The following is an 18,504-nucleotide window of genomic DNA, read 5'->3' on the forward strand; positions in this document are numbered from 1 at the left end:
CCAAGAGTTCTGAAAAAACTCAAAGTTGAACTTGTGGATCTTCTGATATCTGCCTCCGTTTCTGAGGACAGGAAGGTAGCAAATGTCACCCCCATCTTTAAAAAGGGTTTCAGAGGAGATCTGGGAAATTACAGGCCAGTCAGTCTGACTTCAATACCGGGAAAGTTGGTAAAAACCATTATCAAGGACAGAATGAGTAGGCGCACTGATGAACACAAGTTATTGAGGAAGACTCAGCATGGGTTCTGTAAGGGAAGTTCTTGCCTCACTAACCTGTTACAGTTCTTTGAGGGGGTGAACAAACATGTGGACAAAGGGGACCCAATAGATGTTGTTTACCTTGACTTCCAGAAAGCTTTTGATAAAGTTCCTCACCAAAGGCTCCTTAGTAAGCTCGAGAGTCATGGAGTAAAAGGACAGGTCCTCTTGTGGATCAAAAACTGGCTAATTAATAGGAAGCAGAGAGTGAGTATAAATGGGCAGTCTTCGCAGTGGAGGACGGTAAGCAGTGGGGTGCCACAAGGCTCAGTACTGGGTCCCATGCTCTTTAACTTGTTCATAAATGATTTGGAGTTGGGAGTGAGCAGTGAAGTGGCCAAGTTTGCAGATGACACTAAATTGTTCAGGGTGGTGAGAACCAGAGCGGATTGTGAGGCACTCCAAAGGGATCTGTTGAGGCTGGGTGAGTGAAGGTCAACGTGGCAGATGAGGTTCAATGTGGCCAAGTGCAAAGTAATGCACATTGAGGCCAAGAATCCCAGCTACAAATACAAGTTGATGGGGTGTGAACTGGCAGAGACTGACCAAGAGAGAGATCTTGGCGTCATGGTAGATAACTCACTGAAAATGTCAAGACAGTGTGCGATTTCAATAAAAAAGGCCAACATCATGCTGGGAATTATTAGGAAGGGAACTGAAAACAAATCAACCAGTATCATAATGTCCCTGTATAAATCGATGGTGCGGTCTCATTTGGAATACTGTGTGTAATTCTGGTCACAAAAAGGATATTATAGCATTGGAAAATGTCCAGAAAAGGGCAACTAGAATGATTAAAGGTTTGGAACACTTTCCCTATGAAGAAAGGTTAAAACGCTTGGGGCTCTTTAGCTTGGAGAAACGTCGACTGCGGGGTGACATGATAGAGGTTTAAAGATTATGCATGGGATGGAGAAAGTAGAGAAAGAAGTCCTTTTCTCCTTTTCTCCCTTTCTCACAATACAAGAACTCGTGGGCATTTGATGAAATTGCTGAGCAGTCAGGTTAAAACAGATAAAAGGAAGTACTTCTTCACCCAAAGGGTGATTAACATGTGGAATTCACTGCCGCAAGCATAGACAGCTTCAAGAGGGGGTTAGATAAAAATATGGAGCAGAGGTCCATCAGTGCCTATTAGCCACAGTGTGTATATATATATATATATATATGTGTGTGTGTGTGTGTGTATAATTTTTTTGGCCACTGTGTGACACAGAGTGTTGGACTGGATGGGCCAATGGCCTGATCCAACATGGCTTCTTTTATGTTCTTATTAGTGTGTGTGTGTGGGGGGGGGGCAAAGAATAGAGTAAACTGTGGACTTCATGCCCCGCTTGTAGATTTTCTGAAGGTATATGGATGGACCCCATGGGAAACTGGACGGTTGGACTAGATAGTTCTTCTCAGGGGTTGTTTTGTAGAAAAATAGGTGGTGGAGCTCATTCAGGGATTGTTATGCAGCTGCACATACTATTCAATGGACAAGGAGATGGAACTCTCAGGAGGAGAAGGTGGAACTCTCAGAAAGGTTCAGGAGCTGCGCTCCAGTGAGCTTCCACTGAATCTGATTCCTGGTTCTTCTTATGTTTCACTTTGGCTGCAATCCTAAACACATTTATTTGAGACTGAGTCTTCTTAGACTCAGTGGGACTTGCTGAGTTTACATAAAGGCTTGGCTGTACCATTAGAGATCTGAAGTCCCAGGAAGGAGAGGAGGAGGATGGAAAAATCAGCTTTTCGGATGGGAGGTGCCAACAAAACTTCAATTGGTTTTTTTTCTTTTGGAATTAATGGGCTGCCCTTTAGGGCAAGATCTTAGCCACTCAGAATATACACAATAAAAACATTAAGGAAGACAGGACTAGATAATTTATATACACACTGTTGAAAAATACAACATATTGCTAAGGATTTATTTTATTTATTTAAAATATCTCTGTGCTGTATTTCAACTCAACTCAGGGTCTCTGAGGCAGTGAACAGGATATGGTTGTTTAAATAATGTAATTAATTAACAATATAATTAATAAATAATAATTCTGGCAACATTAACATGCCATATGTATTTGATAGTAATAAATTATTAAAGTTTAGTGTTTTCAATGTTATAAAATTTAACTTGCTGTCCAAATATGCTGATAGTTCTAACTATTGTAGTTACATCAGCCTGTTTAAGTTCAAAAAATACACTTTATTTTCTTTAGTACAAAAAGTTTTCTGATTTTAGCATTTATTATTTTATATGACTCAGACAGGCAAACATCCATGTGCTAAGGTAACATGAGATTCAACGGTCTGCAACTCTCTCTAAAGTATAAGTACATTTGAAATTTTGCAGAGAAGTTCTATATTTATACTTCTAAATTTTATAGATGTGCTATAGAATTTGCATACATTAACCACAGGAAAAATTATAGTCTTTTTGAAGAAGCAAACTTTCCTACCCCCAAGGAATTGAGGATCAGGAGAGAAAGAAAACAGCCTGCACACAGTGATAACTCTAGACATCTCCAATAGTCTCTGTCTCATAAAGACCACAGAGGGAGGAAAGGAAGTCTAGAACATCACCCTGAAGTGATATCATAACTTCCCTAAACCCCACTCACCCCAAACACCACCCCAAAATTACCTGGAACTTGTAAAGGCAGTGCTAAGAACCCTATAAGTACCCGGAGGTGAGTCAACAAGAAATGGTGGTGGTTGTTCTCATTTCCCGTTTCGTGGGAGCAAAAATAGTGGAGTGGACTTTAGAAATAGTTTTTTGCAAACTCTTGGGGTTGTGAATATATAATCTTATATATAATCTTATTAGGGTCAGTTTTACTCTTATCTGCTGATGTGCTGCCATTTACCCTTTTGCTTGCTTCTTTGTCCTGAATTACACCACATCACTTCAATGGACTTAGAAGTGTGTGACTCAATTACACTATTGATCACCTAAACAATTCTAGCCAACTAGTGAGCATGTTACACAGTCAACATCCACCAAATAGAACAGGGTTTGACTTTTTCCCCTTTTTAGTCCTGATACTGTCTCCCTTGTCCCTTAAGAACACTGCAAAAATACAGCCCTTCCTTTCCAACCCTTTGGCAAAATGAATGAATGACTAAATAAATAAATAAAAATCTGGTTCACATTCTGGTAATTATTCTCATTGCTTATGACAGGTTCTTCTCTCTCTCTGTTTTTTTTTAATTGTCATACTTGGGACTCAAACTGGGAACAAAGCATTCTCTCATTGTTTGAACTAAGTGACAACCTTCTTAAAAACCCCTACACCGGCTTCTTGTTCACTCCAAGATCTGGCACAAACTTCTCATCCTTACCTTCAAAGTCTGAGCAACGGAGGAAAATCCTGCCAGCAAGGAATGAGGCCTTTAATGTATCTTATATGTGATTTAATGTTTATTGCATATCCAATCATTTTAGACTGCTTTGATATTGTTGTTACCTATGTTGGGTCCTCAGATGCTTGTAAGAAAGGGAGGTATTGAAATATTTTAATTTAAAACCCTCTATGACTTTGCTCCCTGCTATCTTTTTGCTCTCACAACTTGCCCTTGACCTTTACTTCTTCAACGTCACCAAAAGCAGTCATCCAAAGCTCTTCTGTTTCCTGAATCTATTCCAACCTGTCTCTCCCTCACATAAGCCCGGAACAACCTCCCAGCAGAGCAAAGGAATACAGAAGACTCCTCTGAGAAACATTAGCCAGCGGACTGGACCCCAACCCACAGACAGCAGGAGAAGGCAGTCTCTGGGGGACCAGACACAGATCCTCAGTCAGGAACCAGTCCATTGGCCCCTCAGGCCTGCCCCCAACCCTGAGCTTGCAACAGAGAGCCAGTTGCTGATCAGTTCACTCCCCCATCACCAGAGCCTTGGGAATGCTGTGCAAGAGTGATGGGGAGAGACCTGCAAGACAGGAGGTGTAGCATTCTCCTGGCAGCAGAGCACCAACCCAGAAGTGAGGATGCATGCTTACAGGAGCAGGACTGAGGCAGCCAGTAGGTACATGATGCAATACAGGCTGTTGAGCAGCATGGTGCTTAAAAGCAACAGAGAAGGGAGTGGCTGTGTGGAATCAAGTCATCTGATAGTTTCTGGCCTTTCTGCCTTTGCTTTGGATTTACATCTCTGACACTGGCCTGTACCTTTGTATTCTTGCTCTTGGATTGCCCTTCAGATCTGTAGCTGTGAGTGTTGTCTACTTTGTGTCTGAACTGTGGAACTGGATTTTGATACCTGGACCTGAAATTGCTCTGTGAACACTGATCCCTGGCTAGTAAATCCCTCTCCTTTCAAATCTCTCTTTCCCTTAAAATACACCTTTCCTATGAAGCCTTTTGCTCATCCTTTGTCTCCATCCTAAACCTGAGAATGTACAGCCGGACTAACCTACCTTTCATAACAAGGACTGTTGTTGACGATGATGCAGAGAATGGTTTCATTTCACTGCACATAGCCAATCAGATTTGGCTATATCATGACGTTAGTGAATGAGAACAAAGTCAGCTGAGACACATGGATGACCCCAACCAATCAAGGTCCATACAGTGAAGGGTATTAACCAATCAGATTTATTTGTGTGATGATGTTAAAAGATGAAAACAGTAGAGTGAGGTTACTTATTAATGCTGCCAAAAATGTTTCCCCAGAAAGATCAGTGAGTGATTTTGAATCCAAAACAAGCTAGCCATGTTTTTTTCTTTAATCATTTGTGATAAGGACTCTTCAGTTAATAACTTTGGCAATCTGTTAATTGAGAGATCTTAATTAAGCACTGACATCACTTTTTTCTGCTTTTTTCAGAATTTACACTTTCCTGTCAGCCTTTCCAAAAGGTTGATGGCTAGATTCCTCAGACGTAAAGGCATATTTCTAGTTCTTTCAGGTTCTTCTAAGCTCCTTCTGTAGTGTAAATGACAAATAACTCACCACCTTTCAAGAAGCATGGCAGACCATATTTCAAGCCTACATCACTAGGAGACATTTTTATACTGAAACACACATCGGGAAAATATAAAACATTGTGACTAGTTTGATTGTCACTTGACGTTGTTGAACATACCAATACGTTCTTTTTGATTTGATGTATCTTCATCTTAATATACCAAATTTACAAACCATAAACACAATTCTAATGTGTTACAAAGATTAAAAACACAAGACACAATCCTGCAATGCTAAGAACTATTAAGACTCATAGGTTTCAGGGAAGGAGTTAAGTCCATGTTTCACGTTTCTCCTTTGAAATGAACAAAATGTGTCAGAATCCCACCTGTAAATTGGTACTTCTGCATATTTAAAATGGGTTTTGTTCTACCTATGACATTTCCATTCAGAAGTATGTTCCATAGGAGATAGGTTACTACTCTGGAACAGCAATCGACCATAACTGTCATCTTGCAATATCTTTGCCAAAAAGATACTGACTATGCATTACTTTGGGGGAAAAAAATAGAATAAAACTGTGCTGGGCTAATCCTGACACCATTTTAGCTATGCAAAAGCTGTTGTCTAACCTTGTTTAAGTTTTTTTGCTCTTACAGAAGCATGGGAAAAGGTTAAGATAAATTTTTGTCATCCCGATGGTCCATAATATCCCAGTTAGCCAGAACTATTGATCACCAAGACCATAATAGTATTTTAAAGCCATTACCGATTACTACATCGGCAAAACTAATTATCATTATCATCTCAGCATATTCTGTGAGCACCATCGCCAGTACTAAGCAGTGTAAAGTGAGGACATTATCAAGACATTCTCTAGTGCATCATATTAAAATAAAATCTGCACCTAATTAATAGTATTAAGGTTAATGTCTTCAGAGCGCTTTCAACATCCAGAAAGGGAAGGGAATAAAGCATGACATGTCCAAGTAAGATACTACCTCTATTACATTTTTATCCTCCTTTCTTTCAAAGAGCTCAGAGGTTTCCCCTCTGCCATTTTACCCTCTTAGTAATTCTATGAGGTTGGTAAAGGTGAGAGGGTGTAATTAGCCTAGTATTACCTAAATGTTTTAAATGGTTCAATGTTTTAAATGTTTTAATGCTTAAATTTAAATGCTTTATGCTTAACTCCTATTTATGTTAGATTCCTGTGTTGTAAGCCGCCCTGAGCCACTTGTTGGGAAGGCCGGGATAGAAGTCATTAAATAAATAAATAAATAAATAAATAAATAAATAAATAAATAAATAAATAAATAAATAAATAAATAAATAAATAAATAATAGTGAGCTTACCAGGCTGAATGAGGATTGGAACCCATGGCTCCAGAGTCTTAGTCCAGCATCCTAACTACTGCACCATATTGGTTCTTTGCAGCTTTTGCTGGGACTCTCACATCTGCAAGAATGCCTCTGCTCATACAGAATGTGCCAACAAGGCACCTCCAGTCATCAGACCATGGATTATTAACAATTCCTATGTCAAGTAACTGAGAACAGTTTCTGCTCAGGCTTTCTCAGTAGCTACTCATGTGCTATGGACCAGGCTTCCCAAAGAAGTGACAAAAGCCCTAACCTTCCAATGATTTGGAGGCTCTCTAAAGCTGGAGTTTTCCCACCATGTTTTGGACAGCTTGTGAGTGGAGGTTGTGGTCTGTCTTTTTATTTGTATTTCTGTTAATAGAGATTGTAGTTGCTTTCACTGATGCAAGCTTCTTGCAGTCCTGTTAACTGGTAGGAATTAGGATATTCATATTTTAAATAAATAAATGAAACAGCTTCAAAATATTCTTCACAACTTAAGAAAGCAATTTTGATGCAAGGGTTTTTCTTTGTTGGCTTTTTGGTATATGTTGGCCCCGACTTGAATGGCCCAGGCTAGCTCAATCATCTCAGACCTTGGAAATTAAGCAGGGTCAGGGCTTTTTTTTTTCCGTAGAAAAAGCCCAGCAGGAACTCATATACATACTACATCACACCCCCTGATGTCACCATTGTTTTGCACAGGACTTTTATGTAGGAAAAACCCAGCAGGAACTTATTTGCATATTAAGCCACACCCCCTGATGCCAAGCCAGCCAGAACTGCGTTTCTGTGCATTCCTGCTCAAAGAAAGCCCTGAACATAGTCAACCCTGGTTAGTACTTGGATGGGAGACCACCAAGGAAGTCCAGAGTTGCTATTCAGGGGAAGGCAATGGCAAATCACATCTGTTCATCTCTTGCTTTGAAGACCCTGCAGGGGTGTTGAAATCATTTGTTATGAGGGCTGGATCTGACATAAATGAGACCTTGTTGGGCCAGGCTGTGTGTGTCATTAAATGTAATGCCAGGTAGTGAAGATATAAACTTTACGAAGGACATGAATGCAATTAAAGATTTTTTTAAAACTTACAAGATGTTTAAAAGATTAGCACTCTTGCAATATTTTATTTAATAGTTTCTGATAATGGATACCTCTTGCTTTGAATTATTGCATCAAAATCTGGAGACCATGTCCATATCTTTAGTATGTCATTCAAGTGTGGTTCAGGTGTGTATCTGTAAGTTGCAAACTAATGTTTGATTTATTGACATTCATTACAGAAATCTCATCATCAATGCTTTGAGCCTAAGACCCAGGTGAAAACATGAAATGGCTGGGCATTGCAAGCTTTGGTACATAATTTTATTTATTTATTTATTTATTTATTTATTTATTTATTTATTTATTTATTTTATTCGATTTATATCCCGCCCTACCCCACTGAGGTTCATGTGCTGGTCAGCCAATGGAGGATATAGAGGCTTTGCTCTGTACCTCCTGTGCAATTGAGCAAGCCTACCAAAGAAAGCTGTGATGCAGAAGGAAGCAAGAGAGAGAAGGAAGCAGATGGGGGGGGAGGGGCTAATCCAGCACTCAGGCCACAGGTTTGACATCCCTGCCCTACAGGGTCACCGCAACTCAGCTGAGATGGTGCTTTTCATCACCAATTGTTTTCCATCACCTGTTGGCTAGCTGGATTAACCAGTTGTTTAATCAAAGTCCCATACCAGTAGAATGTATCAAATAAAGAGTGCTTTTGAACCTCATAACCGAAGGCTCTTCCCTCTTACAGCATAGAAGATCTTTCTGGCTATTAACCCAAACCTGTAAACAAAAAATGTACCTAGGTTCTAGTATCAAGGTGATGGATAATCACCATGTGTCAGGTCAAAAGGTATGCTTCGGTTGTGTTTGCTGACAAGTGTAAAAGAAACACATTTTCACCTTCCTCACTCTAATGGATGTAAATATTTACCAGTCATCATATTACTTAAATCTGCTGAAAGCAGAAGGGCAAAAGCTGTAGGGTTGAATCTGCAAATGTCCATCCACCTACCAAAAAAATCCTTACATGATCAGAATACTCCCTCTGTGCATTGAAGACTGTTTTCAATGAATGGAATAACTCCTTCTGCAGTAGGAAGGAGACTTTGGATCCAGCTCCACTATTTTGATCCAACCCCATAATGTTTTGTCTAAAATTCCTCTAGCATTAGAGTTGGCTTAACTGCATAGCGAAAAATGATTTTAATGATTATTCTTGCCCTTGGCATTGCATTTACTCGCAGAAATTCCACTTGGTACTCAATGGATGTTCAATACAGTATAAGATTGATCAGTAATTCTACCTCACAATCTTGAAATACCTGCATTAGAGAATGTATTACTATGTCCATATGAACATCATGCCAGCTTTATCTAGAAAGCACCTAAGCATATATGCCATGAAACAATGTAAATTTTCTCATTAAAGCAGGAAGAAGGGAGAATGATGTGATAAGCTGCAAAAGACATCCTCAACCAAATGTATCAAATGTAGCAGCTATCAAATGTGAAAGTCATCAATGTAGAAACTATAACTGAATATGGTGGAGTTGGAGAAAAGCAAAGATGACTCCATGAATAACTACAAACTCAAAGCTACACAAGCTGCTTAAGCAACAAGTCTCAAGTGAAGATGAATCCAATCAGAACTAACTCCTGGTCATCTAATGTCACTGCAAGAGATTCAGTTTGTTCAAGAAGAAATACAGAGTGGACCCAACAGTCATTTAAGCATTAATTGCTTTCCAAGGGTACATCAATAAACTGCACAGGGAAGAACCTGAGTGTTCTTCCATATCTTGACTTACTTTTTTAATCCTCCACAGAAGACCAACAACGCAACTTTCCTAGCTACCTCTACACTACTGAGAAATGAAATCTGCTCTGCTGAGTTGAGAAAAGAAAGTGCAAAATCCATGTTATGTTTTATTAGATACATTTTTAGCCTATCTTTCCTTCAAGCTCAGAGTACTCATAATAATCACAAAGAAGAAGAGATTGGATTTATACCCTACCCATCACTTGGAGTCTCAGAGCGGCTTACAATCTCCTTCCTCTTCCCCTTCCCACAACAGACACCCTCTGAGAGGTAGGTGGGGCTGACAGAGCTCTCCAAAAACTGCTCTTGAGCAGAACAGCTCTGAGAGAGTTATGACTGACCCAAGAACATTTCAGCAGTTGCATGTGGAGGAGTAGGGAAATCAAACCCAGTTAACAGTCCATGCACTTAACCACTACACCAAACCGGAGGCTCAGCAAGGCATGGAACCAGGATAAGCATAAATCTGTTGACTGATGCAAATGTCCTGCTTAACCCAGGTAAATTTTGACCCTATGAGCACATTAGAAATAGGTCTTGAAACCATCAGTTGACTTACTGATGCCAATAATGTATTAGTTTGATCACAATTACTTGAAATGTGGGGTCAAAGTGGATTTTAATCAACATTGTTCTCCATGCAATGATGGTGATGCTGAAGTCATTGCTGTAGATTATCTGCTTGCTTTTCTTTATTCAGAAAATAACTGGGATCCATTAAATATCCCACTGTCATCCAGTCAATGATTTGTGCTGATGGTTCTTTGCCCTCCTTGACTGGTACCAAGATCTAAGTGCCCACATGATTTGCTGGCTTGCAACCACCATGATAAACACATAATCTTTGTCACATTATATTTTAAGGCAAAGTCAATTTGTTTGTCATAGACTATGGAAATTGTCAAATACCTTCAAAATATCACTTCTGTCAATGTATCAGGCAGGTTATTAGCAAAATCATATGGTTCACATTGCAATAAAACATGTCCCAGCATTCTAACTGGTAAAATATGGGATTAATCACCATTAAAACCTTGACATTGACTCCAACCCATTAAATAATCAATTAATAGGCTATAAACGAAGCTATTAATTGAGTGAAAAATCTTTACACAGTGACTGTTCTTAAAAGAAGGAAATCTTCTAGGTGATCTTTCACTACTGAACCAGAAACTTACTGAGCAGATGATAATTTGTTGCAATATTTGAACCAGCCCTCAGAGTACTAGGTTTAGACTCTCTACCTGTCAATCAAATTTTTGGACCAACCTGAACTGTAACCAACTTTTTCCTCTGCATCATATTGTAGCGATTTTTTTTCTGCATCATACTTTTAGCATTGTTAAGACTTAACTCTATAGTTATGCTTTCACAAATAGACAACATTAAATTCAGATGATGGGACTAAAGATACATCACCAAGATTCCATTGTCATCCCTTGGTCAGATCCACATTTTAGAAGTTTGTAATGGGCAATGGATCCAGAAATTATTTACATCTACTTGGTGGAATCCATATAGAGGAAGTGGGAAGGCTTGCTACAGAACGCAGCCAATCCAGTAAAATGCTGAGGTCAGCTATATGACAACATGTAGACATGGTCACTTGCGGTTTTTGTTGGGTTGTAGATGCACCAATGCAGCACATTATGTTTCCAGCTAGCCACATCGCAACTGTGCCAACTCCTACACTCAATCCCAGTTGTCCAAACAAGAAGACCAGAAGAATAATGGGGTCAACATGGGTATCAGAGTTCCAACACGGAAGTAGAGTATAATCCACTTGCTCAAACAGGGTACTCTTGGGCTTCCTGCCCTTGCAGTCCACCACTCAAACATAGCATGGCCAGAGAGGAGGATTTCCTGTGCAGATATGCCCTCAATCACCAATGACATTTCATTACAGCAATGACGTTTGCAAGGACTCCCAAGATGATCTAACCCAAGCAGCCCCATCTTTGCTTCCACTCCCCCACCCCCAAGACCTCTCAGAAAGACCTTGCCAAACTTTGACAGCTCCTCCTGCTCTCATTCTCGAGGGCCCACCCCCAATCCCCCAGCATGCATCTGCGACTGATTAGGCTCCTCCCACTGCTTAGCCCCTCTTTGCACCAGCCCCTCACTGAGAAAGGCGGGCAGGCTAACCGAGGTAGCTCCTCCTCCCCCCACCCCTCCGCAGACTTTGCGCCTGGGCGCAATCCACCGCGGGGGGTTGGGTTGGGGGGGGCGTCCCGAGCGCCCAAGGACTTCTTTCCCCGGACTTTCTGCCCCGTGGGCGCCTCGCTCGGGTCTCCCTTCCCCTCGGACTGCTACCTCGGACCCCCCTCCTCGCCCTCCCGAGGCCTGCTGAGCACCAAGCACCCCCCTACCCCCCAGAAAGTCGAGGGAGAGAAAGAGAGAGGAGGGGGAGCGCTCCATCCCTCCGCCAGCCCAAGCCCTTCGCCGCCGCAGCTCTCTGCCTCTCGCCTTCCCCGCTTGCCTCCGCCTCCCCAAGCCCTCGCCTTGGCCATTTCCTCCCCGATCTTCAGGAACTAAAAAAGAAAGCGGAGAGAAGAGAGAGCTCCGCGGGGATCCCCAAGCGAAGGGCATTTCCTCCCCACCAGCCTCCGCAGCTTTGGCCGGGCTGCCCCTTTCCCCTCTTCTCCCTGCCCGTCTCCTGTCGCCGGCTGCCCTCTAGCCGGGCGGCCGGGCTGGGGCGTACCTCGTAAAGGTCCCCCGAAGCCATGCTGGGCTGCGGGACTTGGCTCCGGTGCGCCTTCTCGCCTCTTCTGGCTCTCGGCTCCCCCCCTTCCCCCTCTCTCCCCCCCACTCGCTCTCCGGCTTGAGCGAGGGGAAGAGGAGGAAAGGGAGAGGGAAAAAAAAAACCACCCAACTGTGTTGTGCAGAATGACAGGCTTTGGGGCTGCCTGTGTGCGCAGAATCCGAGGCGAAGGGAGACGGCGAGAGGCAGGCGGCGGGGCTGGCGTAACCAGCAGCGGCAGCTCTAGAGCAGAGAGCAACGCTCTTGGATGTGTGCGAGCCAAGGAGAGTATTATGCATGCGTGCGCGCCTGTGTGCGAGTGTGTGTCTGCGCGCGTGTGGCTCTGCCTTCAGGAACCTCCCCCCCCCATGCCAAGTGGGGGTGTCAAAAAGAAGGCCGATCCCTCCGCACCCTACGTGCCCAAAACCAGCGCCCCCCGCCGGCAAGCGAGGTCTCCCCCTCTCCTCCTGCACCCGTTGGTTTTTCTTGGAAGCAAAAAAAAGGAAAAGCATGGAAAAGTCAGGGCTACACCACTCCTCAGGATTCTTCCATCCAAATGTATCCACCTACCTATGGAGTGTGGGGGGGAGGTATTCTGGAAGCTTGGGTTTGGAGGAGATCTTAGAGGACCAGGGATGTGGGTTCTGGGTAGAGCCAGCCTCCCTTTGGAGGCTAGTTGAACCTCCTTTTTCCAGATTCATCCCACTCCCATCTCAAAGGCCACAGGTGTGTGCTGGACTATGGGGTTTCAAGCTTCCCTGAACTGGGACCCTCTGAAGTGTATACATATGGGATCAGAGTCATGTGACAGGAAGAGGCAGGACCGAATATAAAGTCTCAACAGTTTTAAGGCTGGGACCTTTGATTGAGAGAAGTGGCAGCAAGCGCATCCAAGCTGAGCACCATGAGGTGTACCACCATGAGGAGCAAGCCAAAGTCAAGAGCCATGGAAAATCCTCTCCACCAAGGAGAGCTTGCCTCACTGCCTTGCTGGCTTTATTCTACAGGGACACTGAGAAAAGCCAGCAAGGCAGTGAGGCAAGCTCTCCTTGGTGTAGAGGATTCTTGAACCTAGGATGTCTCAGTGGAAGAGCACCTCCTGAAACCTAAAAAGGTAAAGGTGTGCAAGCATCAGTCGTTTCGGACTTGGGGGTGACATTACATCACGACGTTTTCACAGCAGACTTTTTACAGGGTGGTTTGCCATTGCCTTCCCCAGTCATCTACACTTTTCCCCCAGCAAGCTGGGTACTCAGTTTACCAACCTCGGAAGAATGGAAGGCTGAGTCAATCTTGAGCCACCTGAACCCAGCTTCTGCCGGGATCGAACTCAGATTGTGAGCAGAGAGGTCGGACTGCAAACCTAGCTCAGTGTAAACAAAAAGGTGCCCCATCCACACACCTGTTCCCTTAAATGCAACCATCATCCTCAAGAGTGTGCTGGGTTTTTATAGCTATTAAAAAGCTACCCCAAATATGAAGTGTGTTTCCTCTGTACCTTGATGGTTTGCTAACCATAAACCAAACTGCAAAACTGATCAGAATAAAGTCAGTGAAGAACAAGATTCCCTGGCCAAAGTGATCTGCTAAATTCTAATAATAATAATAAGTTTTTATTTATACCCCGCCCTCCCCACTGAAGCAGGCTCAGGGCGGCTTACAAAGCATGATATAAAATATCATGGTATAACAATAAAACAAAGTAATACAATCAATAAACAGCAGTATAAATTATACAATATATAAGTTAACATTAAAATCATCAATCTAAAAATATAATGGTGCTACAGTCGCAGTATATACAAGATGGCTTGATGTTAATTCCAAGTTCATCTTAAAAGGCTAGTTGGAAGAGGGCGGTTTTGCAAGCCCTACGGAACTGATTAAGATCCCGTAGGGCCCGCACCTCTTCTGGTAGCTGATTCCACCATTGGTGTGCCTTTAAAGAGAAGGCCTGCTTCCTGGTTTTTTTAATTTGGCCTCCTTGGGCCCAGGGATTTCCAAAAGATTTTGTGAGCTGGAACGTAGTGCTCTCTGGGGAACATCTGGAGAGAGGCAGTCCCTAAGGTAGGCAGCCATATAGGGCTTTAAAGGTAATAGCCAGCACCTTGTAACGAACTCGGTAGACAATTGGCAGCCAGTGCAGTTCCCGCACTCTAGGCCACACATGTTCCCACCGAGGTCCCACTAGCAGTCTGGCCGCTGCATTCTGCACTAGCTGCAGTTTCCGAGTTCGGTACAGGGGCAGCTCCATGTAGAGGGCATTACAGTAGTCTAACCTCGAGGTGACCATCGCATGGATCACTGCTGCCAGGTCGTGGCATTCCAGGAAGGGGGCCAACTGCCTTGCCCGCCTGAGATGGAAAAAAGCGGATTTGGCAGTGGCTGCTATCTGGGTCTCCATTGTCAAGGAAGACTCCAGCAGCACTCCCAAGCTCCTGACCTCGCGCACTGGTACCAATGGCGCCCCGTCAAAAGCTGGAAGGGAGATCCCTCCTTCCGAACCGCCGCGACCTAGACAAAAGACCTCTGTCTTCGCTGGATTCAGTTTCAGCCTGCTCAGCTTAATCCAATCAGCCACGGCTTGCGCCTGGTCCAGATTTACAGGGACGTCACCAGCTCGGCCGCCCATCAATAGATAGAGCTGGGTGTCATCAGCATACTGGTGACAACCCAGCTCATATCTCCGGGCAATCTGGGCAAGGGGGCGCATATAGATGTTAAATAACATCGGAGAGAGAACTGCCCCCTTGGGCACCCCACAATTAAGTAGGTGCCTCTGGGACAGCTCACTCCCAATCGCCACCCTTTGTCCCTGGCCTTCAAGGAAAGAGGAAAGGTAAATTCTAATGTTCTGTCCTTTAGCTCACTTCTGTAAGCTTAGGTCATAACTAGTAAATGATAGCTATTGGTTCTGAGTAAATGTTGCAAGATGTAGCAGTGATTTATGGACATCACTATATGACAGTGACATGAAAACTGCATGTGTGAATGTGGAATCCAGCAGCTCCCTGGCCTCTCAGTATTGTCTGCTTTGACTGGTGGCAGCTTTCTAGGGTCTGAGGGAGAGGTCTTTCGCCTACTATGTGATCCTTTTTGCCAGAGGTATTGGGCATTGAGGTTGGTGGAGGACAGGAGGGCCTGGCGTGACTTGGTCCAAAGAGTCGGAATCGACTGTGCGACTGAACAACAACATTGGAGATTGAACCTGATGGACATGCGTATAAGAAATACCCTCAAGAGTTGAGGGAAGTGTACTTTATGCAGCTGCTATGTTGCTTGGCTGTAATGTGTATGAACAATTGTTCTCCCTTTTTGGAGATCCCTTTAATCATCATGAATGCTGTCAACACATTCCCTTTAATCTTTTCTGTAGGTTTAAGCATGCAGATCATTGAGCTCCCTTCTAGCTCCTCTGTCAACCAAAGAATATGGAATCCTTAACTGTCATATCTTCTTTGAAATGTGGTACACAAAAGAAAAATTTTATTGGTGGAACAGAACTGTGACCATCAGAATCTTTAATGAGTGTTTTCTACCAATCCATTCGAAATTGATATCATCATCAATTTATAACCTGCCCTTCCTTCAGTGCGCTCAGGGTGGATTACAATAATCAATAAATATTGTTATTTATTAAAATTAAAATTCATATAATAAAACAATATAGCACTCTAAAAATGAACTTAAATTCTGCAGATGGTGATATCAAATTTCATCTACTCCCAGATATCCCCCAAGCTAGTATAAGACAGATGACATAACCTTAAGATAGCAGGTTGATTCAACAGAATGATATCAACGGCCATTGCAGCAGAGAGGCCACAGATTTATTTATTTATTTATTTATTACTTTACATTTATATCCCGCCCTCTCCGCAAGCGGACTCAGGGCGGCTTACAATATCATAAAAACAATCAATTCCATAAAACATATAAAACCATAATACACTTATCAGTTTAAAACTATTTGCGCTGTCTCAATCCAGTCTGGCGGTAGTGGGTTCTGACTATGATCGCCAGCTTCTGCAGGATGTCCGGTGGCAGCCCATTTTCAGATTGATAAAACATCCACCGCCTCAGTTGAAGGCCTGGTGGAACAGCTCTGTCTTACAGGCCTTGCAGAACCGCAACAGTTTGGATGTCAGATCATTGATTGTGTTGACTATTTGAAGTAATGGGTCACTTTGGTATCTTTTTTTTTTTTTAAATGATGCTATTGTATAAATCTGTCATATCCAACATGATTCCTGTGGGTGTTTCCTGGTGCCCACTAGCTTCTTCCCCAAAGCAAATAAGCAGTCCCAGGTTTCCTCTACATCACTGGAGCAAGAGGTGCCTTAGAAGAGCCTAGGAGCCATCACCTTTCAAGGAGCACCCATTCAGAAACAGGCACCTCAATGGGTGGAGGAAGTATGGATTGCAACACCAAATGTTCTGATTGGCCCCAGCAGCCCATGTCAGCCATTTTGTGATTGGCCTTGTCTTTCCTCCATGGCAGCAATTTAGTGATGGTATCCATTTTTCATTCAGACCTGGATGACCCAGGCTAGCCCAGTCTTATTAGATTTCAGAGGCTAAGCAGGGTTGACCCCAGTTAGTACTTGGATGGGGAGCAGCCAAAGAAGTCCAGGGTTGCTACACAAAGGCAGGCAATGGTGAACAACCTCTGAATTTCTCTTGTCTGGAAAACCCTCTGAGGTCACCATAAACCAGCTGTGGCATGATAGTGTTTTCCACCACCACCCACTTCTCATTCTCAAAATTCCCCAAACGCCCACAGACTCAACAAGACTGGGGACTCCTAGTCTAAACAGAAATATCCTCCTCTTACAATTACATGCTTGGGTTCTACTCATCGGTAGCTTTAAAAGTCATATGGCAGATTCATCCCAGTTCTTTCTCTGCCTTTATCAGATTCTCTGTGGCCTTGCATTGCGCCTGATTCATCCATGCTTTCTAAGTACTTGATTACACTGGCTGCTAAAATTATGGTCTAGCTCCAGTGAAAAGTACTGTGATGAAGTGAAGAGATAATACAAGTTCTGTCTTGATATTGAAATCTGCAATAGCTTGTTTTCACACGACAGGCAAAACTACACATTATGTATATACAGTGTATGACACCATGTCCACACTGCGGCGGGGGGGGGGGAGGGGAAGGTTCAGAACCAAGAATCAGTGCAGGAAGAAAGGGGATAGATAATCCTTTTCTTGCCTATATTTCTCTATTCTTAATTGCCCTCAAGTAGTCCAGATCCCTTTGGGGGTCAAATTATATAACAGCATGCTTGAATTTTGAAACAAAATGAAGAGAAAGCCATGGAAGGGAAAGGGGATTGGGGAAAAGAACACCAAGTGTGAAAGGGTTCAGAACCATCTTACTCTTCTTCATTCAAAAGCAGCTTTGCTTTTTGGTGAGGCACTGCTAACACATACTGGGAAATAATGTGTAGTTAGACAACATGCAGTTATTTATTGCATGTTGCAAACATCAAGGGCTAAACAAGCTTGCGTAGTCCATAATAATCGGACAAAGGACTAGTAGTCTGAGACTCCTTGAGTTTATTGATTACATTTTGTTCTGTTTCCCCTTAACATAATATCGAGAGGCAGACTGGGGGATGTAGACTGGAAGACATTAAATTAATAATTGGAAGAATGCTCAGAATCAGGAAGGCAGTAATTAAGAAGTTAGCATTAAACTGGACAACAGGATCCTGTGCGATAATTCAAAGGCGAGTCCAGTATTACATAGCAACTTCATTCATGAAAAAAGTGGCAGTACTTTTATTAAATGAATGGTTGACACAAAAAATGGGAGGAAGTGCAACCCTTTTTGAGGCTAGGGCAAACTTGCAAAATATCAGTGAAGCAAAGAGCAGAGCTGGAAATGAGATACAATTCAGCCAATAATTATATATGACAATACATGCCAAAGGTCCTGACCTGGAAGACCCAGGCTAGCCTGATCTTGTTAGATCTTGGAAGCTAAGCAGGGTCAGCCCTGGTTAGTACTTGGATGGCAGACCACCAAGGAAGTCTACCAAGGAAGTCCAGGGTTGCAACACAGAGGCAGGCATTGGCAAACCACCTCTTGAAAACCTGATGGGGTCATCAAAAATTGGCTGCAATTTGGAGGTTCTTCACACCACATTCCAAATAATCTGCTATGTTAGTCTGCTGCAACAAGAATAAAAGAAGACCCTTGTGGTGGTCTGTGGTGTACACTTAACTGGATGTGGGCCTGCTTCATCACTTAATTACAGTCGGCATGTGTATAGAGTATACATACATATACAGTTATAGAGAGCAAAGTCTAGTTTTGAAGAAAGAAGGGAAAGAATTACTAGAGGGCGATATTACAGTTCAGAAAATAAGAGA

General features: G+C 42.9%; 1 protein-coding gene across 1 annotated transcript in view; it reads right to left on the reverse strand.

Moving 5' to 3' along the window:
* The window catches only part of CDYL2 (chromodomain Y like 2), a 119,242-nt gene extending 106,900 nt beyond the window's left edge, over positions 1–12,342 (reverse strand). The window contains exon 1 of the mRNA XM_060253667.1: positions 12,082–12,342. Coding sequence (XP_060109650.1) covers positions 12,082–12,105 — 24 coding nt within the window. The 5' untranslated portion in view covers positions 12,106–12,342. The remainder of the gene's footprint in view (positions 1–12,081) is intronic.
* Positions 12,343–18,504: the final 6,162 nt, after the last annotated feature.

This window comes from Heteronotia binoei, chromosome 14 (genome assembly GCF_032191835.1).
Source record: "Heteronotia binoei isolate CCM8104 ecotype False Entrance Well chromosome 14, APGP_CSIRO_Hbin_v1, whole genome shotgun sequence".
NCBI lineage: Eukaryota > Metazoa > Chordata > Lepidosauria > Squamata > Gekkonidae > Heteronotia > Heteronotia binoei.